Here is a 24,892-nt window from a genome sequence, read left to right on the forward strand (position 1 = left end):
ATCTAGGCTGTATTGTACTTATGTTTTTACTGTTACTTTTGTACAAAAGTTGGAAAATTCAATAACAGCCCAACTAGAGAAGGGTGCTATGCACTCGTGAAAATAATGTCCCATTTAAAGCACTTCAAAACATAAAAAGCTCATAGCATAAAACAACTTCTTTATTAAAAGGTCACATTAAAAAAATAAAAAAAAAACATTACCCACAGATTGATTAGCCCAGCAATATAGATCTGACAGCTAAGCCATTAATCACTTGCACTTCCTGCTCTGCAAACAGCATCCTCTCTGAGTGTTGATGCCACATTACTCAAACCCCATCTAACATACTTCATCTATACAAATGTAATCAACAACCTTTCTCCATATTGATACAGTATGTGTCTCTACCTTTACTCTCCCCAATGGGAGAATAACACTCTGACAGCAAAATTTTTTAAAGCATACTGAAAAACTGTGGGTAAATAATTGCCCCTATCCTTACACCCCAAAGTGGTGATAAGGGAAAAACAGCATTCTAGAAACAAAATTGAACATATAAATAAATACACATATACACTTATATCAATAGGGGTTGTCCGAGTAAGTATGATAAAGTCTAAGCAAAGTGGCTGGATAAAACATATAAGGCATCTAATGTCCATGGGGGCAATAAACTGAGATATAGGTGGTCCTAAACTAGGGATGCTCGTGGCCACTGGGGATAGATGTATTTTTTTTCTCTCCCGCCCAATACACTGGGCATAGATTGACACCTAAGTTGATGAATGGGGTGGCTTAGATTTATATCTAGACTAAATACCCTTTTCTTATTCGTTATATCATTTCTATTTTCTATTTTGAATCTTTATTTAGAATTGATAGTTGCTATGCAGAGTGACTGGATCTTGAAATTGCATTAATATATAGGTCCAATGTGTATGAGGTCTTGTTGTGTTTTGTTTTGTCTGTTTATTAAGAAATTAAATAATACAATTTATATATATAAAAAATATATATATTTATAACCACTTAAGGACCGCCGCATGGCAATGTATGTCGGCAGAATGGCACCGACAGGCACAAGCACGTACATGTACGTGCTTGCCTTCCAGCGGGTGGGGGGTCTGATCGGACCCCCTCCCGCTGGCTGCGGCGGTCCGTTTTGCTTCAGGAGCGATCCGGGATGAGGGGATGGCCATTGGTTTCTGGCCATCCCCTCTCGATTGCTCCTGGCGAATGAGAAGCTTCCCCCGCCTGTGTAGTGTAAACACAGGCAGGGAGGAAGTGATGTCATTCTCCTCGGGGCGGTCTTTTTGACCGGACTGCGAGGAGAACACATAGTAAGTGTGCACCAACACTACACTGACACATAGGTACACATAGGCACACAAATCCCCCCCGATCACCCCCCCGATCGCCCCCGCCCCCCCCCCCCCCTCCCAGTCACAGTGTCACTGATTGCAGTGATCATTTATTTACTGATCACTGCATTTAGTGTCAGTTGTGACAGTAAAAACTGTCAGGGCAGTTAGTGTTAGGTCCAGGGTAGACCCTACCCCCCCAATAAAGGTTTAACCCCCTGATTGCCCCTAGAGTTAACCCTTTCACCCCCTTTTGCCAGTGTCACTAAGCAATCGTTTTTCTGATCGCTGCATTAGTGTCACTAGTGCCGCTAGGTAGCTAGTTTTTTTTAGGTTCACCGCCAGGTTTTTATAGTGCTAGGTACCCCCATATACTACCCAATAATGGTTTTAACCCCCTGATTGCCCCTAGTTAACTCTTTGACCCCTTTTTGCCAGTGTCACTAAGCAATCGTTTTTCTGATCGCTGCATTAGTGTCACTGGTGCCGCTAGGTAGCTAGTTATTTTTTTAGGTTCACCGCCAGGTTTTTATAGCACTAGGTACCCCCATATACTACCCAAGAACGGTTTTAACCCCGATTGCCCCTAGTTAACCCTTTCACCCCCTTTTGCCAGTGTCACTAAGCGATCATTTTTCTGATTGCTGCATTAGTGTCACTGGTGCCGCTAGGTAGCTAGTTATTTTTTTTAGGTTCCCCGTTTTTATATAGCGTCAGGGACCCCCATATACTACCTAATAAAGATTTTAACCCCCTGATTGCCCCTAGTTAACCCTTTCACCAGTGATCACCGTATAAGTGTTATGGGTGACTCTGGTTAGTTAGTTTGCTTTTTATAGCATCAGGGCACCCACCATTTATTACCCAATAAAGGTTTAACCCCCTGATCACCCGGCGGGTGATATTAATTAAGTTTTAGGGTCAGGGTCTGCGTCGCCCAAGGCAGTGCCAGTGCCGCTAACACCCACGCGCAAAGCATACACCTCCCGTAGTGGTATAGTATCTGAACAGATCAATATCTGATCTGATCAGATCTATACTAGCGTCCCCAGCAGTTTAGGGTTCCAAAAAAATGCATTGTTTTGGATCAGCGCAGATATCTGCTAGCACCTGCGTTTTGCCCCTCTGTCCAGCCCACCCAAGTGCAGTATCGATCGATCACTGTCACTTACAAAACACTAAACACATAACTGCAGCGTTTGCAGAGTCAGGCCTGATCCCTGCGATCACTAACAGTTTTTTTTGTTAGCGTTTTATATTTAAATCCTTTTTTCGGGGTCCCGTATCTGGGGTGTAATTTCACTTATGCCCATAGCATGTGTGAGCAATATATAATTTAGTGACAACTTTGTGCAAAAAAAATTAAAATTGTAATATTCCTGCAACTTGTGGCAAAATATAAAATATTTCATGGACTCAACATGCCTCTCAGTAAATAGCTTGGGGTGTCTACTTTCCAAAATGGGGTCATTTGGGGGGGTTTTGTGCTATTTTGGCATTTTATGGCCTTCGAAACTGTGATAGTGGTGGTAGTGAGGAGTGAAATCAAAAATTTGCACCCTTAGAAATCCTGAAGGCAGTGATTGGTTTTCGGGGTGCCGTACGTGGCTAGACTCCCAAAAAGTCCCACATATGTGGTATCCCCGTACTCAGGAGAAGCAGCAGAATATATTTTGTGGTGCAATTCCACATATAATTATGGCATGTGTGAGCAATATATCATTTAGTGACAACTTTTTGTAAACTTTTTTTTTTGTGTCATTTTTCAATCACTTGGGACAAAAAAAAATATTCAATGGGCTCAACATGCCCCTCAGCAATTTCCTTGGGGTGTCTACTTTCCAAAATGGGGTCATTTGGGGGGGTTTGTACTGCCCTGCCATTTTAGCACCTCAAGAAATGAGATAGGCAGTCATAAATTAAAAGCTGTGTAAATTCCAGAAAATTTACTCTAGATTGTAGACGCTATAACTTTTGCGCAAACCAATAAATATACGCTTATTGACATTTTTTTTACTAAAGACATGTGGCTGAATAAATTTTGGCCTAAATGTATGACTAAAATTTAGTTCATTCGATTTTTCTTATAACGAAAAGTAGAAAATATCTTTTTTTTTTTTTTTTTAATTCAGTCTTTTCCTTTTATATCGTAAAAAAATTAATATCGCAGAGGCAATCAAATACCATCAAAAGAAAGCTCTATTTGTGGGAAGAAAAGGACGCAAATTTCATTTGGGTACAACATTGCATGACCATGCAATTACCAGTTAAAGCAGTGCAGTGCGAAATTGTAAAAAGACCTCTGGGTCCTTAGGCTGACAATTGGTCCGGGGCTGAAGTGGATAATAAAAAAAAATATAAAAATAAAAATATGATGATGAAAACAACCTAACGTAAAGTGTATGGCTTTTCAGGGGTCATCGGAAAAGGGGATTAAAGTCCACTAAAACTGTTACAAGTGGAGTTACACTTTACAACTATATTTATGTAAATGTCCGCATAAAACATCTGGGAGGAATCCATGATCCACAGAAATTAAACAGTATGGATTATTTTTTCCTATATATAGTACATTGATACAAAGTACAAACCTATGTGCAGGTCTCCTCCACTCAGGTGGGTGATGGTGGGGTTTAGAGTTCCAATGAACATGTAGTGCCTGAGTTGCATTAGAGAAAGCCAAACTAAATGCCAGCCAAAAAGAGATGAGAAGGCACAGCTCCGAAATGAAATTTCTTGCTGCTCATCTATAAAAACAAAACAGAACAATAAAAACAAGGTAAAAAGTAAACCTAGCATCTCACGGTCTATTTAGCATTTAGTGCCCCTCTCTATTGAATGCAAAGCAAAAGTTATTTTGATCTTCTTCAGCCTATAAATATCTCACAAATCTGTTTATTTTTTTTACTGCTGTCTCCAGCCTGCTTATGACCCTGCTACGAAGTCTGACCAATGGTTGGGTGCCATGATGCTTGTATGTATTTTGCAGTCCTTGGCTTGCCCTGAATCTTCTGCATGTTGACTTGGTAAGACTGCTCAGCTAGTGCCCACCAGGCATGTACTGGCCATTGGGACTACAGGGAGTTTCCCGGTGGGCTGATGGCTCAGTGGGCCGGTTTCAGTGACAAAGCAATGGCTGCACAACTTGCCCTCAACTTCACGCAGTGATGTGAGAAAGATGATAAAAATACAGAGGAGAATAAGTGAAATAATAAAAGAGGTTAGTGAGGACTCCTTATGTTATGCTACTTATGTTTTTTTTCACAATTATGTATTGTTTAATATACTGTTTTTGTGCTTGTTTGCAAAATTAAAGTGGGCTGGTCTGGATGAAGTCCAGGGCCAAATTTTTGTCCCAGTCCAGCCCTGGTGCCCACCACTACTGCCCAGCAGTATGGCGAATCCTGCTTAAAGTTCAGCAAATACAATTCCATAAGGGACATTTGTAGGGACTAATAGACAAGCTTGTGGGCTGAGTGCAGTGTTGTGCAGTGGGCAGTGAAAACACACAGTCCAAGTTTGGCAACAGCAATATATTGTAGAAAAGTTCAGCAAGTACAAACCCAGGGAGGAAGTACACCACTTACAGCTGTGACGGTGATGGAACAGAAACTTGAAGTATGGAAGATGCTTACAGCATCTGTATCGAAGAGCAGAATGTGGACTTGCCAGTGCACACCCAACAGGGGAAGTGTCCTGGAAGAGGCGGACATAGTCTCTGCACTGTGGCTACTCCCCTGGAACCTTTCCCTGTCTATAATCACTGCCTCTGTCTTTTCCCTATGCTAGCTCTACACAAAAAGGGCACCAAGCCCAGGAGCTGAAGTCTTAAATAGACTGTCTGACCCAAGATGTCACATAGGATGTCCACATCCAATCGGATAGCGGCCCCCTTGTGACCAAGGAAATCATAGAGGAACCAAGCTCTTCTCAACTTCTTCCCCATCAAAATTACTGCTGCGGTCGAGTACCCTCTGCTGTGGATAACACAGACTGCACCTGCCTAGATGCTATTGTGGGAAACATTTATCAATGCTAAAACAGTTTTAAAAAAACCCACAAATCAGGAAGAGGTTTTTTCATGCGGCTTTGAGATTGACATTGAAAATACACTAATACTTTAAATTACAGGCTTGGGGGATGCCCTAAAGCTGTATGTGGTGTTATAGAACAGCACGATTTTTATTAACTTCCTCAGCAACAGCATACTCTGGCAGAGCAATTACTGTTTTCTATTTTTTAGAAGTAGCTTTGCTTACATGCAGCAGCACTTTACAATCTGATTAACTTCAGTTTTAAAAAAGTTTTTTTTTTCCAGCTACTGTAGCTTTATGAGTGGCATTTGTCACCAGTCTTCTCGTCCTCCTTGGCCTGATAATGGCAGCACTGGCACACAGCCACAGAATGTGTTATCACTAGGGATGAGCTGAACCCCGCCTGGTTTGTTTCACAGCAGAACATGCGAACAGGCAAAAAAGTCTACAATCACAAGCATGAAAAATCAAAAGTGCTGATTTTAAAAGCTTATATGGAAGTTATTGCTATAAAAAGTTATTGGGGACCGGGGTCCTGCCCCAGCAGACATGTATAAATGCAAAACAAGTTTTAAAATCTTCAGCTTTTACAGATGCTTAACCACTTGCTTACTGGGCACTTAAACCCCCCTCAGTCCCAGACCAATTTTCAGCTTTCAGCGCTGATGCACTTTGAATGACAATTGCGCGGGCATACAACACTGTACCCAAATGAAATTTTTATCATTTTTTTCCCACAAATAGAGCTTTCTTTTGGTGGTATTTAGTTACAGCTCGGAGTTTTATTTTTTGCTAAACAAACAAAAAAAGATGCAAAAAAAAAAATAAAAAAATCATGTTTTAATAGTTTGTTATAAAATTTTGCAAACGGGTCATTTTTCTCCTTCATTGAAGTGCGCTGATTAGGCGGCACTGATAGGCTGCATTGGTGGGCACTGATGGGCTGCATTGGTGGGCACTGATGGGCTGCATTGGTGGGCACTGATAGGCTGCACTGGTGGGCACTGATAGGCATAGTTAAGGCGGCACTAATAGGCACAGATAAGGCGGCACCGATGGGCACAGATAAGGCGGCACTGATGGGCAAAGATGGGCACAGATAAGATGGCACGGATGGGTGGCACGGATAAGTGGCACGGATGGGTGGCACGGATGGGCACTGATAGGTACCACAGATAGATGGGACTGATGGGCACTGATAGGTGGCACTGATAGGTGGCTCTGATAGGTGGCACTGCTGGGCACTGATGGGCGGCACTGCTGGGCACTGATGGGCGGCACTGCTGGGCACTGATGGGCGGCACTGGGGTGCAGCACCTTTGAGGCAGATTTTGGGTGGCACTGTGGGTGGCACTGCTGGGTGGCACTGTGGGTGGCACTGTGGGCACTGCTGGGTGGCACTGTGGGCACTGCTGGGTGGCACTGTGGGCACTATGGGCACTGCTGGGTGGCACTGACAGGGGGGCACTTACTTTATTTCAGGATGGCACTGCGGGTGGCAGGTGGGCACTGGCAGGGGGCAGGTGTCCGTTTAAATTGCTGGCCGTGATCGGGACTGATGTCCCGAACACGGCCGCCGGCGATCGGCTTTTTTTTTTTCTCCTCGCGCTGTCAGCGCGAGGAGGAATACTAGTCGATTACCGGCTCCGTTTTATCACATGATCAGCTGTCATTGGCTGACAGCTGATCACGTGATAAGGGGTCGGGATCGACCCCTTACACGGATCGGTGATCAGGCGAGTCTCACGGACTCGCCGATCACAGAGCGCGCCGCGCGCGCCCCTCAGGGGGCGCGCAGGCCGCTCGTAACCGGGACTACGTCAATAGACGTAGTCCCGAAAATGTGGGTCCGCGCTATTGCCGTCATTTTGCAATAGCGCAGTACCCAAGTGGTTAATAATGCTTAAAGTGAAACAATAAAAATGAAATATTCCTTTAAATATCATGCCTGGGGGATCCCCTTAATCTGTCTGTAAAGTAGCCCATCTTTCCCATGTTCATAACAGTCTCATCAAAATGAAATGTCTAAAGGACAAAATGTCATTTAAAACTGCTTGCAGCTGTAATGTATTGGCGGATCCCGGCAATATACATAAACATTTTTTTTTTAAATGGCATGGGTCCCCCCCCCAGTCCATTACCAGGCTCTTTGGGTCTGGTATGGATATTAAGGGGAACCCTGCACCAAAAAAATAAAAAAAAATAAAAAAAAAACCATACTAGACCTTTATGCGAGTACGCAACCTGGCAGGCCACAGGAAAAGGGTGGGCGAGAGAACACCCCCCTCGTGAACCATACCAGGTCGCATGCCCTCAACATGGAGAGGATGCTTTGGGGTCCTTAAATGCAGCTCTTGTATAACCAAGGGCGGGACCACCCGCAGAGGGGGCAAGGTCACCCATTTATGTCACTGGTTGCCCCCCCCTTGACTATATAACAACTATCAAATCTAAAAGACAGCAGTTGCAAGGGATGCCCCCCATGGAGTTGGAGTTTTTCCATTTTTTTGGGGGGAGTTTTTAGGACCGTCAGCGCCGTGATTGAAGATGGATGGAGATCGTGGGACACTTTTTTTTTAAATAAAGGAATTGTCCAAAACTGTCTGTCATTTTTACTTTTTTTACACTTTTTTTCGTGAATGGGGGGGGGTTGTGGGGATGAAGCCCTTATCCTCATCAACATTGGGACAAGGTGCTTTGGGGGGACCTCAAAGCACTCTCCCCATGTTGAGGGCATTTGGCCTGGTGCGGTTCAGGAGGGGGGGCACTCTCACCCCCCTTTCCTGTGGCCTGCCAGGTTGCGTGCTCGGATAAGGGTCTAGTATGGATTTTGGAGGAGATCCCCATGCCGTTTTTCTTTTCAAATTTTGGCGCAGGGTTCCCCTTAAAATCCATATCAGACCTGAACATCAGTCTCATCCCTAGTTTTTACCAAAACACAACTTGACAGTCTGAGCCTTTTTCAATAACTGCTGCTGACTGTACCCTTGTGATCAGCCTTTGACTGTAGGTGGATAAGCAGATGTTTTACTATTCCCATTATTTTTTGGGGCGGTGATAAGCCTAGATATTTCTGGTGCACATTAGTTATCACACAGCAATGCAGTGCGGTTTACAATGTTGACCTGTGCCAGTCAAGAAATTATGCCATGCCAGAGAAAGGACCCCACACATTATTCGATTTCTCTAAACAATGAAACCTGGATCCATATCGGACAGTTTCGGAAGAAGTAGTTAAATTAGGGTAGCAACACCGTTTTAAGGAGATTAATCCATCCCAGTAGATTAAGGGGGAGGTGAGCCCAGGAGATCGCATTTGGCTTTCAGGGTTGTCAAAGGAGAGAGAAGGTTCTTCTCCATATAGTTAGTATTTAGTAGGAGGGAAGGAGGCAGCCATCTTAACAGCATCTGCATCTATGGGGAATAGAACTGACTTGGACCAGTCTATTTTAATACCCATAAAAGTACCAAAGTTATCAAAAATACGTAGGGCGGCTAACAACGTGGGGCCAGCGCCATTAAGATACAGCAATGCGTCATCCGCATACAAGGACAGTCGCTCTTCCAACTTTCCCAGCCAAAGACCCATGACATCTCAAGCAGACCTGATCAAAATGGCCAGGGGCTCCAGTGCCAGGGCAAACAGACTGCGGGAGAGTGGACAACCCTCTTGTGTACCGCGAAAGAGACTAAAAGGGGCAGACAGGCAGTTATTTGTATGGACCCTCACTCTAGGGGCCCTATATAGTAATTTAATCCCATATATGAATTTGGGGCCAAACCCCAATCGCTGAAGGACTTCCCAGAGGTACGACCATTCTACGTAAATCGAAAGCCTTTTCAGCGTCTAGAGAAGCAATAACTCTAGAACCTTGCTTGTTGTGGGGGACAGATAGGTTTAAATGGAGTCACCTTATATTTATATTGATTCCCTTCCCCTGTATAATACCAGTCTGGTCGACATCAACCAGATCCTCAATCACCTGGGACAAACAGTTAACCAGGACCTTCGCAAAAATCTTGGCATCCACGTTTAGTAGGGATATCGGTCTATACGCCGAACAATCCTGCGGGTCCTTGCCAGGTTTGGGAACCAACAAAATCACGGCTTCGTTCATAGACTCAGGCAGTGCCTCTAGGGAATCATAGTCTGAAAGATGGGAAGTCAATTTGAGAGCAAGAAGTTACATAAAATTGCTGTAGAACTCAGATGGCAAGCCATCAGCCCCGGGGGCCTTAACATGCTTCAACCGTCCCATGGCCAGTTGAACCTCTTCCAGGGTGATATCCATGTCCAGCCTCTCCTTATACACTGCAGCTAATGTTGGGAAAGAAATAGGTTAAAGAAATTAGGAGAGTTCAGAAGACGAGAAGTCAACCCTAGAGGAGTACAGGTCCTGGAAAAATTGTATGAACCGATCATTAATGCGGTCAGGTGCTGTTAGTGTGCGGTCATCCTTGTCCCTAATACAGCCGATAGGGGTGGCAGGGTTGAATCCCTTAGCAAGCCAAGCCAGCAGTTTCCCATTCTTCCCCCCAAATTCAAACAACTTTTGGTCCGAGTACAGGAGGGCCTTGTTAGTCTGAGCTACTCTATGAGTGGACAACTCGCACAGAGCCCGCTGCCACGTTTTATAGTGATCACCATCCAGGGTATAACATAAGCAGCCTCCAACCTAGTCATTCTCCTCTCCATCTCATCTAGGGAAAAAGCAGCCTCCTTCTGGAGGCATGAAATGCTGGAAATGTATTCCCACCTAGCCCATGATTTAAAGGAGTCCCACAACTCAGATAGAGAGGCAGTATCTTGGTTGTCTGTCCAATAGTGTTAATAGGCAAAGGCAGTCAGTGGCTCCTGTAGTCATTCATATTTTGCCCAGAATTTGGATCGTCTTCGTAGTCTAGATTCAGAGGGGGGGGCAGTTAGAGCAAGGGAGAGGCACAGTGGGGCATGATCAGAAATATCCCTGGGAAGCACAGACACGCCCTGGACTTTTAAAGCAGTTCTGGATGCAAAGACCAGGTCTATCCTAGACAGGGTCTTATACGTGGCTGAGTGAATTCTCTTGAGTTCAGGTGCATGTATCTCCAGACATCTGAAAGGGCATAGGTTTCAGCCCATTGCTGAAGGTCAGGAGATTCACGAGCTGAGGAATGCAACCTTTCAAGGGCCACACATGGAACCATGTTGAAATCACCCATAAGATAGACCAGATCATTGTCAAATTGAAACACAAGTTGCATAATGTGATGTAAAACCTGGACTGAGGCCGGAGGAGGGACATATACCCCCACCAGCACCACAGTCTTGTCATATATATATGGGCATAAACGATTACATATCTACCGTCTCGGTCCGTTTTGACTTCAATGAGCCAAAATGGCAGAGTTTTTCTTAATAGGATGCTGACCCCACAAGCATATGTAGAGAATGTGGCGTGGTAGTGCAGGCCCACCCACGACTTTCTGAGACAGATCGCTTTGGAGCCTTGGAGATGCGTCTCCTGCAAAACACAGATATGTGGGTTGTGCCTTTGGAGGAAACAGAATAACAAAGGCTCTTTTAATGACAGAGTTCAGGCCCCTGACATTCCAGGATATCACCGTGAATTGAGGCATCGGAAAGGTAAGGCATCAATACAGGGTGAGAGACCTGCTTGCAGGGGCAGCAACCCAACCCTCAAGGAGGAGAAGACAAGTATACAGTACACAAGCATATTTCATAGCAGCTGAGTGTTAAATTATCTAACCAATCTAATATCTTGAGGAAAGTCATAGAGACAAAACAAAGCCCCTTTAGAACCAACATACAAAAACCTATACAGAACTCCAAACAACTTCACTTCCCACCCCGCATTATCCACCCCAACTAAGGGATGCTTATACCCATAACCATGTAACACCCAATAATGGGAGGTGTAGACCAGTGGATTTAGTCCGCCAGATGGGAAAAAAGATTGGGGTCTCCACTGTACTAGGATCAAATAATAAGTGAGAAATTAGCTTTTGCTGCATGAATGAAAAAGGAAAATGCAATACATGAACAATAAAACACATTTGGTTAGCACTGTTCCAGATGAGAGTACAGTTCCTCTTGAGACAGGAACACAGGTGTGAAACCTCAATAAATGTCCCCACCCTTAAATTGGAGAAAAAATACAACCCTGAACAATGGTAACAGAACATCATGCAGCTACCCGCAGAGCCACTAGAGACCACCAGTAGCCACAGTATTTCTAAGACAGGGAATGTCAAACTGCAGTCACAGAGGTGAAACCCCCATCCTTCTCCTCCATTACTTGAGACTCAGATTCCTGCATGGACGTAATTATACAGTTTACTGAGTCACTTAGCAGGAGACTTGATAAGCCAGAAAAAGTTAAAAAAGTCATTTAGAAAACACATGGACTGGCCAGGGGCACTTATCTTCGGTGTGTTGCATAAGAAAAACAGGGTAAGCACAACAAACTTGCTGAAGCTCAGAGGTAATAGTTGAAAAACTGCCATATTGCACAAGGCAAACAATCCAGGGGAGATCCTTGGATAAAAGTGAGTAGATCACCGACACACAGCTAGGACAGTGTAAGCCAGTGATAGATCCAATATCTCAGCGGTGCGGAGGCAGTGAATCCAGCCAGGAAGATGCATCTCTGGGTGAGGTGAAAAATCTGGTAGTTTCTCCATCTTGGATCCTCAGCTGGGCTGGGAAGAGAACACTATAACGAATACTATGTGTGCGCATAGCCACCTTGACTTGATCGAACAATCACCTCAGCTTTTGTGTCTCCACCGAGTAGTCCGGAAAAATGAGGAGTTTGGTGTTTTGGAAAGCAAGGTTCTTCAGCATGAAGTACCTCATCCCTATCCCTGAAATGAAGGAATTTGAGAATAAAAGTGTGGGGTGGTGTCCCCAGGGGCCCGGGTTTAGGTGGGATTCGGTGAGCCCTTTAGACAGCATAGAATGGTGAAAACTGAGCTCCAGGAAAAAAGGAGTGCAGCAGCAGTGCCACAAACTCAGTTGGATGAGCACCCTCCACCCCCTCTGCAAGGCCCACTATGCGGAGATTGTTTCTCCTATTGCGACTCAGCATCATCAGCCTTGAATTCCAGAGCACGTATTTTAGTTTGCAGGGACCGGAGACTATTGGTGTGCTCAGCCACTGTGTCCCCAGTATGGCCCAGGTGCTGTTCTGCAGAGGACAGCTGGGCCCTTCTTTGTCCATGTCTTGCCTGAACAGTCCCACATCCAGCTGTACGGCATCTACTTTAGATGCCAGCATGGTTATAGAGGCCAGGCAGTTGGCAATAGCAGCCAGGACCTCAGCTTGACCCGGCTGGGATGAGGGGGGCCTGTTCGTTCCGCTCGATCTGGGATGCCATGTTTGCTGAGGAGGGTGCATGTGTCCTCATGTGGTCAGTAGAGGCTGAGACAATCTCCTCTGGTATAAGGGAAAATGTATCTTGTTTCTCCCTCCTTTAGCCGCCCCAGAGGACCTGCGGCAGATGTGGATGTCAGTGGTTGTCGGATGGCTGGTGTATGGACCGGATTGCAGGAGATTTGCCCGATTCAGCAGCGGAGCTCCAGCTCAGACATCCAATATCTTGGCCACGCCCCCATTGGTATATATTTACTTAACTAAATAAACAAATGGGGAAAATGTCCTCTTTCTAATAAGGAATTTGATAGGGCAACATATTACAGCTCTATGGCTGTCTAGAAAAACCTTACTTAAAAGAGGTACTCTTTCTATTTTTACATGTATCATTTCTTTTTCCAAAACTGGATTAATGATTTTAGTTTGAGGGGGCATGGCCGGGATAAGAAGCAGGGCGGTCGCATGTCTCTGGAGCTCCGTGCGGATCCGAGTAAGTAATCCTGCATACGTGCACTATTTCACCCACAAATTACACGGCAGCTACCACATATACCCAGGACCCCCCTGAGATGGAAATCATTTCTGCCAAGGGTCGAGGTAAGCTCAACAAGGACCCGAAGCCACCGCGATCGGGGAATGGATGGGGCGCAAGCTCACCAGATGCCATGAAAGCCTCCACCTCTACTTCTGCTATGCAGAGCAGGCTGGGAGCTGTGTAAAGCCTGGGAACCTCTGTGGCTGGATCCCCTGCGGATATGTTGGCTTCCTCAGAGGCACAGGAAGCTGATCTCCCCTCCATTGCCCCGGAGACAGCACCAGAGGCAATTAGAAAGGCTATTCTGGCTGCTATAGAGGGGTTCAAACCTATGATGATGGTCCACATAGATCACCTGGCGTCCGAGTGTACCCTGATTCGCTGTGATCTGGACAAAATGAGAGGGAGAATCAATGAAGCAGAAGATGGAATTGGCACAGTGGAGGATCAACAGGGCACACACACTGCACAAATAGCAGAACTACAGTTACTGGTGAGTTCCTTGATACACAAAGTGGATAATGCTGAAAATAGACAGAGGTGGAACAATGTCAGTGTCATACACCTGCCAGAAGGCGCACAGGGTCAGAAACACACCATCTTGGCTGAGACATTATTTAAACAATTGCTGAACTTGGCAGACATGCCACCCACATATGTAGTAGAAAGGGTGCATAAAGTACCCACGGGAAAGCACCCAGAAGGTGCACCCCCCAGACCATTCTTGGTGTGACTGTTAAACTACCATGATAGAGATATGGTTCTGGCAGAGGCAAGAAAGCATCTAGAACCATATGAAAACACCAAGCTGATGCTGTTCTTGGATTTTTCAGCTGAGGTCCAGAAATGCTGGAGATCCTTCACTGAGGTGAGATGCCGCCTCCGGGTAAAGAACATCAAGTAAACGTAAGGAGGAAAAAAGTGCATAAATGTAAATAAATGAATGAAAAACGAGCTAGCTGCACACCCCTAAGTATTCGAGAGAGAATAAAAAAAAGAAGAGTTCCCCTTGGGGTTTTCAGGCAGCAACAAGAAGCAGAGATAAATCCGTGAAAAGTTATATTTATTTTATTGATTTATCGGCTTATTTGCCATCATAGATTTAAAAATACAGGCTCTGGTATATAATATTATAGCATATCAGTGGATAAACAGTATATGCAACATTTAATACCAAATAGGTTACAGGAACAATTTACAAGTACAGCACTTTTTCAAAAGTTGCAAAATAGCACCCGGGCTGCCCCAATGCATTTCGACCTTCAGGGAGTCAGGGTCTTCTTCAGGGGGTAAAAAGCAACAAAGCCCTGGCGAAAGGAGTAGTTATATTGTATATTCTGCAGGTAATCAAAGAAAAAAAGACTTTCAATATAATAGGTTTTAACCGAAAAATTAATATAATATCAAAACTTATTTCGATAATATTTACCAGTTCCACCGAACCAATGCTTTTCAACCAGAGACTTCTAATAAAATCTGAAAAACGGAACAGTGCCTTCCCTCAAAGGGTCATCCTGGATCCGCTGCCCCACTATTTTGACCCACCTCAACCACCCACCAAGATGGACACGGGGGAGGAGGGGGGACAAAAGAAGGGGAGAAAAAAGGCGGAACACGACTTCACGTTGGCATCAAACACTAGCTTACAAGAATTGACAGTGTCTGGAGTTTCCCCAGGGTGATCAGAGGAACAGAGAAGGAGGTTCTTGGCCCACCCAAGGTGGCCACACCTAAAAATAATGAAATACAATATGATATGATATGGAGCAAATACATCACAAAAAATGTATATTATAACTAGTTGTTTGACTGGAGTATTGCGTATATTGTGTTAATCTACAAAAGCATAGATAAGTGGGAATAGTGAAATGAGAGGGAATGCCACTTTGTTTCCCAAGTAATGTTTAAACAAATAATAAATAGGTGTGATATTCCATATTGTGACAATCGGTATTATGCTAAATAATGTGAATGTAGTTCAAAAATGACAATAATAATAATTACAAGAGCCCTATGGACAGGGAGGATTGGCCTTTCCTGACCTGTTCAAGTATTTTATTGCGGGACAGATGGTATTTGCCAGACGTTGGTTAGCAAGAGACAACTGGGATGCAGTGACAGTACTGGAGGTTGCTTTAATGGGATCCTATGAGAGTCTTTACTATTTAGTGTATAGAGGGCCACAGGCAGTGGTGCCTTTGACTGACTCCATGCGCGTTACTATTTGCGCATGGGACAGGACAAGTGTACTAATGCATTCTTTGCGGGGCTCTGTTTTGTTTTAAAAAAACTGTTAATATGTTAATAAAAAGAATTTTCCAAAAAAAAAAAGATTTTCGTTTTGAGCTCTCTGTGTCAAACTGAGCTTAATTTCAATTTACTGCTGAATTATACATATTTGAATATTTGAGATGCTAAATGAATCGTTTTACATTTTTTCTGTGTGATTTTGAAAGAACTGAAGGTCTTGTTTAACCTCTTGCTTACTGGGCACTTAAACCCCCCTCCTGCCCAGACCAATTTTTAGCTTTCAGCACTGTCACACTTTGAATGACAATTGTGCGACCATGCTACACTGTACTCAAATGAATTTTTTTGTCACACAAATGGAGATTTCTTTTGGTGGTATTAAATCACCACTTGGGTTTTTATTTTTTGCTAAACGAAAAAAAAGACAGACATTTTTGAAAAAAACAACAACTTGTTTAATAGTTTATTATACAATTTTGCAAATGGGTAATTTTTCTCCTTGATTGATATTCGCTGATGAGGCTGCACTGATGGGTACTGATGGCCTGCACTGATCGGCACTGATAGGCACAGATAGGCACAGATAAGGTGACACTGATAGGCACTGATAAGACAGCACTGATGGGCCCTGATGGGTGGCACTGATAAGTGGAACTGATGGGTGGCACTGATAGAGGTCTCTGATGGGCACTGATGAACACTGGTATGTGATATTGATAGACAGCACTAGTGATGAGGCACTGACTGGGGACATTTTATAGGTTGCACTGTGGGCACTGATGGGTGGTACTGAGGGCACTGGTAGGTGGTGCTGGTGGTCACTGGTAGGTGGCATAGGTGGGCACAGAAGCCTCTGCAGAGGCTCTCAACAATCCTGATGTCCCTCTCACAGCTGATGGTGATTGGCTCTGTTTACATCACATGATCAGCTGTCATTGGCTGACAGCTGATCACATGGCTGACAGCTGATCACAGAGCACACTGCGTGTGCCATGCAGGGGGCGCGCAGGCCCCTTGAGCATGGGATGATGTCTATGGATGCCCTCCCGGCAAATTAGATCCGCGCTGTAACTGTCTTTTGGCTATAGTGCGGACGGGAGGTGATTAAGAACAGCTTTTCCTCTTGAATAACATTTGTTGTTAATGTATTTAAAGCTTCTTACAATAGACTGCCATTATTTAATCTATGCTACTTTTAATGTGTATGTAAAGGCAAAACTTTTTTTTATAGTTTTGCACAGATTAGAATCTCTGTTCAGTTCTTATTGCTGTCCGTGTCACCGCTGTAAAAATTTACCCTGAACCCTTTGTCCTTTTGGCTCAATGTCTCTAGTAAAGAAAGTGATAAGAAATCTAAAATTGTTGAGTTGTTGTAGGGACTAGACATGTGCGGTTGGTTTAGTTCCGAATCAAAATTCAGATGCATTTTTCGATATTCGTAAATTCGAATGTATTTGAATTCCCAAATCACAATAAACAAATTTAAATCGATCTGAGTTATATATTATAATGAAACTACATTTTGTCCAGAATAACTAATTATCCAAATTCGAAACACATTCGAAAAAAATTCCAAACAAATTCGAAAATGTATTAAAAAACAAATGGGAAATGTAAACATATTGCTGACTATTGATGACATTCAAAAACTGTGTGCAAGTGCACGTGAAAGAATTGATGCTATTTTGGGGGGCGTGGCCTGGCGCGTGACGTGAATGGCAGCACACTGAAGGAGCTCCTCAGCACACACGGCCGTTTGAAGCCTACACCTGACCGACAGCCTTCAGATGACGGGCAGGAAACTGTACTCGACCCCTCACTCCTGCACACGCCGTGACACCGTGCCCACAGCAGCAAAAAACATAGCGCTCATCTTCAAAACCAAGCAGACATCCCGCAGTGGAACATCCATGCCCAAGATGGCACCGACATACTGAGAGGAGGAGGGCAGCAAGGACTCACTGTCAGCTCCTGAGGACATAGGCAGGGGTAAGTCATGCCCACACTACCCCTTAACCTTCGCAGACATGTCGGTGTTTACGGCATTAAAGCCACCTTTTCGGCCGCCATCACTGATCTGAAAACAAGCATGCTAGTTCTCAATGAGTAGATGGCTGCGACAGAGACGGCAGGAAAGCTCAGGGACAAGGCCATACACAGACTTGAGAGAGCCACTGCCACACAATCACAACACCTCATAGACGTTAACAGACAAATCGAAGATCTTGATAACAGGGGCAGGAGGTGTAACGTTAGAGTGAGGGGGATCCCTGAATCGGTGGAAACAGACCAAATTATCCCAGCCCTGAGGAGAGTTTTCAACAGCCTGCTTGAGAGACAGGAAGACACAGAAATAGACTTTGTTAGAGCACATAGGGCTCTAAGACCTAAAGGGCCTGATACCGCACCACGAGGGACATAATCTGTTGCCTACAAAGTTTTGCCCTGAAAGAAGAGATAATGTGCAAGGCAAAGAGGAATGATCAAATTATATTTAATGGAGCAACAATCATGCTGTATCAAGACTTATCCCAGATCACTCTAAAAAATCATTGGGCGTTGCGCCCACTCTTAGAGAGACTGAGGGAGAAAGACTTGAGATATACCTGGCGCTTCCCATTTGCTCTCACAGTCGCACTTAATGGCCACCAACACATTCTCCGCATGCCCTCTGACCTGCCAGAATTCTGCGAAGTGCTGGACTTGGGCCAGGTGGACCTTCCTGAGTGGTATGCTGAGTTTCTGCACCCATCACTGGAGAGAAGTCCACTTTCCTCTCGGTCTGCCTCGCCAGACAAGCGGCTGTCAAAGAGCCCAAACACAACCGTGAGGGCTACTCCAAAAACGAGCCCCCCACGGAGAACAGCTGAAACCCCTAGAGCCCCGGACGAGGATTGAATCGCCATATCGGATTTAGTCCTTCCACTCACTAGGCAATGATTTAATCCACGACGAATTGAGGATGACAGATTCACCTCTTACACGTCTCAATAGCCCACAAAAACTAATTGTCACCGATGACATGCCTGCATTTGAACCCCTCTAGCACTTAGCAAGGTTAATTCCTGGTCTTACTTTACACACCTGATGGTGTCTTTTGGTGAGCACCCTATTTGGAAGCTGCGGGTCGAGCCTCGGTTACCTTGCGGAGTAGCCACATACAACAACCAGACCCACACCACCTAGGCGACTAGGCCGCCTGGAGAGGGACATTAGCTCGTACTAGTGGGGACTATACCAAAGCTCAGAGGACCCTGCCTACATCCGAAAAGTGATTCATGAGACAATTTTATGCAGGTTAGTGCCTTTGACTTAGCCTAGGACAGCTACTACAAACCCCACACAGGTTACTTACCAATTTCCTGGCCACCTGCGGATTCTCAGGCCACAATGAATACCCCAGCACCCAGAGGCGCAACTAGAGTTGTTCTACTTCGGCCAAAGAAGACTCGTTCTTCTCCACCACCGAAAAACTAAACATTTGCATCATGTTAGCTTAATGCCCAATTTTTCCCCCTACGGCGGTCACTGCCCCTGAAGTTGGGGGGGGGGGGGGTTTCCCTTTCTTTTTTTTTTGTGTTGTACCCTTTGCCTAACTTTGCTTTGCACCAAGGGGTCGGGTGTATAACAAATTAGGATAACTTATACTAATTGCAACCCTCACGGCCGTGTGGGCAATGTTGAGAATATTCCTTTCGGTTGAACTGTTTGATTGTTTAAATTGTTGGATTGTTTAACTGTTTTATTGATTGAACTTAATATCTTAAGCTTTGAAAGGTGTGCTGCGGCCTGTTGTTGTGGCCTCCTTTCGTCCCCGCAAAGTATCCTGTGATCCTTGTTTGGGTCCCGGGAGACATTACAAAATACTGGTGGGGCCTCCTGTCTGGGAGAACACTTGCCCCGGGGGGGGGGGGGGGAGTCTATCAGGGCATAAAATCACTGGTAAACCTCTTCTTCTCCTCTCTCTTCCTCTCTTCTCTCCTCCTCTCTTCTTTCCTCTTCCCCAACTAAATAACGTGTACTTTCAAGCTCATAAGCCAAATATTTTCAGGTTTTGGAAAAGAGTACTAACTTGTGTGTCATAGCATTTTTGTATCAGATCGACTCATGGCCAACTCCTCCTGACCACTCGCCATGGCCTACTCATCACTGGGGCAACGTCTGTCTGTGATCTCCCACAACATAAGGGGCCTAAACATAACCGAACGTTGTACCACCCTCCTGAGGGAGACACATTTTAAGACGCAACAAACACCAAAACTCACGGATTCATACTTCACGAGAGTGTTAAACTCCACCAACCCTGACTCTAAATCCAAGGGGGTCTCCATACTAGTCAGCAGAGAGGCTCCCTTTGAACTGCATGCCCAGTTGAGAGACCTGGGAGGCAGGTTCTTATTCATCAAAGGGACCTACGGGGACATTCCAATTACACTAGCCAACGTCTATTTCCCAAATAGGGCACATGTCACGTTTTGCCAACAATAGTTAGAGAATTAATGGGGTTCAGGTCGGGTTGCTTGATTCTAGGAGGAGACTTAAATGTACCATTGAACCCGCTCATAGACACCACTAACGGAAAGACCTGTATTACTTAAATTACTTGAATTACTTAAAATTCTTAAAAAGATTAAGTCCCTCCTGCAGTCTGTGCAACTAATGCCGTGTACACACGTAGCCGACTATCCAGCGGACTTAGTCTGGCGGACTTCCCGCCGGACTTTCCGAACGAGCTACTTGCCCACACACGGCACTTTTTCAGCGGACTAATACGGCGTACTAAGTACTTTTGAAATGAACGGACTCGCCCACACACGCGGAGGAAAGTCCGCTCATTTTGAGCGTGTCTCCAAGTAGCCAGGGGCCAGCGAAGGAGGCGTCGCTGGCCCCGTCACCTGGTATGGACTTAAAGCAAAAGAGCTAGCAGAAGATAGCGGAGGAGTCCGGCGAGAAGACCCCCGAAGACAGACAGAAGACCCCTGGAGCTGTGCAATAAACTATTTCAACCCTTGTGTGTTGTGTTTTTTTTACAGGTGAATGGGTAGGGGTACATTGTACCCCATGCTCATTCACATAGGGTGGGGGGCCGGTACCTGGGGGCCCCCTTATTAAAGGGGGCTCCCGGATTCCGATAAGCCCCCCGCCCGCAGACCCCGACAACCAATGGCCAGGTTTGTCGGGAAGAAGCCCTTGTCCTCATCAACATGGGGACAAAGTGCTTTGGGGTGGGGGGGCCGTGCGGCCCCCCTTCCCCAAGGCACCCCCCATGTTGAGGGCACGCGGCCTGGCGCGGCTCAGGAGGGGGGGGGGCGCTCGCTCGTCCCCACCCCTTTTCCTGGCCCGCCGGGTAGCGTGCTCAGATAAGGGTCTGATATTGACCTAGGGGGGGACCCCATGCCGATTTTTCGGCGTAGGCATTCCCCTTTAACTCCATACCAGGTGACGAAGGAGGCATCGCTGGCCCCGGCTACCTGGAGACGCGCTCAAAATGAGCGTACTTTTCTCCACGTGGGAAAAGTCCGCTCATTTCAAAAGTACAGCGTACTAGCACACACACTGCCGTACTGTCTGCCGAAAAGCGAGTCCGGCGGACAGATTGGAGTTCAAAAATACTTTCTTAGTCCGCCGGACTTTTGGGTAAAAAAAGCCTGCCGGAGGCTACACACGGGCGGATTGTCCGGCAGACTTGAGTTTGCCGGCCTTTTCCACCGGATTGTTTAATCGTGTGTACGCGGCATAATAGACACATGGTGTTTCCTGTACCCTGATATGCAAGGCTGGACTACCTATTCATATCACAAAGAGATCTTACACGAATAGTAGGGGCGCATGTGGGTATACAGACAATATCAGACCACTCGCCTATCGCCCTATCCCTTGACCTGTCACGCCCTTCCCAGAGACACCCAACATGGAGGCTCAATGCTTCGCTTCTGACTGATCCGACACTCCTCCCCTCAATAAAACAACACCTAACAGATTATTTCAGATGTAATGTCACACCAGACTCAGACCCACTGGTTGTGTGGGAAGGGGAGTGCTGATCGAACTTGGTGCCAGACTTAAAAGAGAAAGGGAAGCTGCCATCAAAAAACTGATAGCACAGATTAGCGCCCTAGAAACACTGCATAAGCAATCCCTATCTACAGCATCAGCCAAGCAGCTGTTAGATGCCAGGAAAGACCTGCAACAAATATTCGACTTGACAGCTAAACGCTTGCTATTTTTTAAAAAGAAAATGTACTACGAAGCAGGGAATAAAGCAGGCAAGTTCCTGGCGAGAGCACTAAGTTCGATGTGGCGTCAGAGGCGATAGCTGAACATTTCCATAACTACTACACAAAGCTGTATAACCTACCTCCACAGCCACATATGGAAGGACACAGGGCACAAATTATCAAAGATTACTTAGTTAAAAGCGGCCTCCCTACCCTTGATGATCCGGACTCTAGCCTACTGGAAGAACCGATATCAGATATCAAACTCAGACAGGCGATCAAACAGCTCAAGGCAGGTAAAAGCCCAGGCCCGGATGGCTACTCCTCAGCTTACTATAGAAACCTTCATTGACATCCTTACAGATCCCCTCAGAACCACCTTGGGCTCCCTGTCCACACCTAAAATAGTTACTCCAGATTTCCTCACAGCGCACATTGCGGTTATACCGAAAGTTGACAAAGACCCAGGGGAATGCTCCAGTTACCGGCCAATCTCCATTTTAAACCTTGACGTTAAATTGCTTGCAAAAGTTCTGGCTACACGATTGGGCTCACTTCTCCCAAAATTAATTGGCTTGGAACAAGTGGGGTTCATGCAGGGCAGAGAAGCTAAGGATAATGTAACAAAAGCACTTCTTCTGATCCATGAGGCAGGAGTCCGGAACATCGAGGGCCTTCTCCTCTCCACGAATGCGGAGAAGGCCTTCGATAGAGTGGCATGGGACTTTATGCTAGCAGTCTATGACCATGTCAGGTTGGGAACATACATGCTCTCATGGATAACCGCTTTATATCAAAACCCGTCCGCGAAATTGAAAATCAATGGCAATTTATCACAAAGTTTACAAATTACAAATGGGACCAGTCAGGGCTGCCCCCTTTTCACCCGTTGTTCATGCTTTCACTCGAACCCTTTATCAGAAAAGTAAATGCAAACACGGCGATCAGCGGATACCGGGTGCGGGACAGGGAGTTCAAATTAGCAGCTTACCTTTTATTTTTTTTGACCAACCCAACAGTCTCTCTTCCTAACCTAATGAAGGAATTCTCACAATACGGTTACCTCTCGAATTTAAAGATAAATTATACAAAGTCTGAGGCATTAAATGTCTCCCTACCTGACCAGGTCCTTACACAAACAAAAGCCAACTCATCATTTAGATGGGACGACAGCACACTTAAGTATCTAGGGACATGGTTAACCCCACAAGTCCAACTCACTTTAAAAAAAATTACCCACCACTCCTAAAATCTTGCAAGAGAGACCTAAAGAGGTGGAATTTGGGATTTTTCTCATGGTTTGGGCGCGCTGCGGTCATCAAGATGGTAATACTACCCAAATTCCTTTATCTGATGCACACACTATATGGACTATACGGCGGACTTAGTCTGGCAGACAAACCGCCGTAAAGTCTGCCGGACTGTCTGAACCTGCCCACACACAGGACTTTTCCGGCAGACTAAGTCCGACGGACATAGTCCGCCAGACTATCCGCATACTTTTGAAATGAACGGACTTGCCCACACACACAGAGGAAAGTCCGTTCATTTTGATCGTGGCTCCAGGTAGCCAGGACTAGCGAATGAATCGCCGCTGGCCCCGTCACCTGGTATGGACTTAGAGGGGAAGCCCTATGTGGAAAAAACGGTGTGGGGGTCCCCCCCAGGTCCATATCAGACCCTTATGCGAGCACGCTACCCGGCCGGTCAGGAAAGGGGGTGCTCGGATAAGCGAGCACTCTCCCTCCTGAGCCGTACCAGGCCGTGTGCCCTCAACATGGGGGGTGCTTTGGGGAAGGGGGGCCGCGTGCCCCCCCACCTCAAAGCATCTTGTTCCCATGTTGATGAGGACAAGGGCCTCTTCCCGACAACCCTGGCCGTTGGTTGTCGGGGTCTGCGGGCAGGGGGATTATCAGAATCCAGGAGCCCCCTTTAATAAGGGGGCCCCTGGATATCGGCCCCCCACCCTATGTGAATGAGTATGGGGTACAATGTACCCCTATCCATTCACCTGTGAAATTTTTTTAAATAAAACACAACACGCAAGGGTTAAAAATAGTTTATTGCACAGCTTCGGGGGTCTTGGGGTCTTCTCGCTGGACTCCTCTGCTATCTTCTGCTCTTTTGCTAGCTCTTTTACTAGCGGAGGAGCCCGGCTTTCTTCTTCGCTGCCATCCGGGGGTCTTCTTCCGACTTCGGGCGTTTTGCCCCCCTCTTCAGGGGTCTTGTCCCCCTCTTCGGTTCTTCTTTCCGGGCCTCCGTGCCTTATTCTAGCTCTTTTACAAGCGGTGGCCGGGTCTTCTATCACCGCTGTCTTCGCTGCCTTCTGTTCTTCTGTTCTTCTCTTCTTGAGCTGTTGACTCGTCGCTTTCTCTGGCCTCAATGACAGGGACACGGCATGCGGCGACTTATATAGGGACATCGCCGGGTGATGTCCCTGCCCATTATGATGTCACAGTCCCAGAGGATGCTTGTCCCCCTCTTTGTGTCTCTGTCATTGTGGTCAGAGACAGCAAAGAGTCAACAGCTCAAGAAGAGAAGAAGAGAAGAACAGAAGGCGGCAAAGACAGAGGTGACAGTGGCGATAGAAGACCGGGCCACCGCTTGTAAAAGAGCTAGAAGGCGCGGAGGCCTGGCAAGAAGAACCAAAGAGGGGGACAAGACCCCCGAAGAGGGGGGCAAGACCCCCGGAGTCGGAAGAAGACCTCCGGACGGCGGCGAAGAAGAAAGCTGGGCTCCTCCGCTAAGCCCTCCGCCCACAGACCCCGACAACCAACGGCCAGGGTTGTTGAGAAGAGGCCCTTGTCCTCATCAACATGGGGACAAGGTGCCCCGTGTTGAGGGCACGTGGCCTGGTACGGCTCAGGAGGGGGGGGGCGCTCGCTTGTCCTCACCCCCTTTTCTAACTGGCCAGGTACCGTGCTCGGATAAGGATCTGATATGGACCTGGGGGGACCACAACGCCATTTTTTCGGCGTAGGGCTTCGCCTTTAAGTCCATACCAGGTGATGGGGCCAGTGACGCTTCCTTCGCTAGTCCCGGCTACCTGGAGCTGTGCTCAAAATGCATTCCCACGCACGGACTTTTCTCCGTGCGTGGGAATGTCCGTTCATTTCAAAAGTACGGCAGACTAGTA

The 24,892-nt window shown here is 46.1% G+C and overlaps 1 protein-coding gene across 6 annotated transcripts in view; it reads right to left on the reverse strand.

Moving 5' to 3' along the window:
- The window catches only part of SLC43A3 (solute carrier family 43 member 3), a 757,299-nt gene that overhangs the window by 188,774 nt on the left and 543,633 nt on the right, over positions 1–24,892 (reverse strand). For all 6 annotated transcript variants that reach the window (XM_077493191.1, XM_077493188.1, XM_077493193.1 and 3 more), the window contains one exon: positions 3,935–4,090. In XM_077493191.1, coding sequence (XP_077349317.1) covers positions 3,935–4,090 — 156 coding nt within the window. The remainder of the gene's footprint in view (positions 1–3,934; positions 4,091–24,892) is intronic.

This window comes from Lithobates pipiens, unplaced genomic scaffold, assembly GCF_037356315.1.
Source record: "Lithobates pipiens isolate NorthernLeopardFrog02 unplaced genomic scaffold, aLitPip1_a1.2 Scaffold_19, whole genome shotgun sequence".
NCBI classification, from domain to species: Eukaryota; Metazoa; Chordata; class Amphibia; order Anura; family Ranidae; genus Lithobates; species Lithobates pipiens.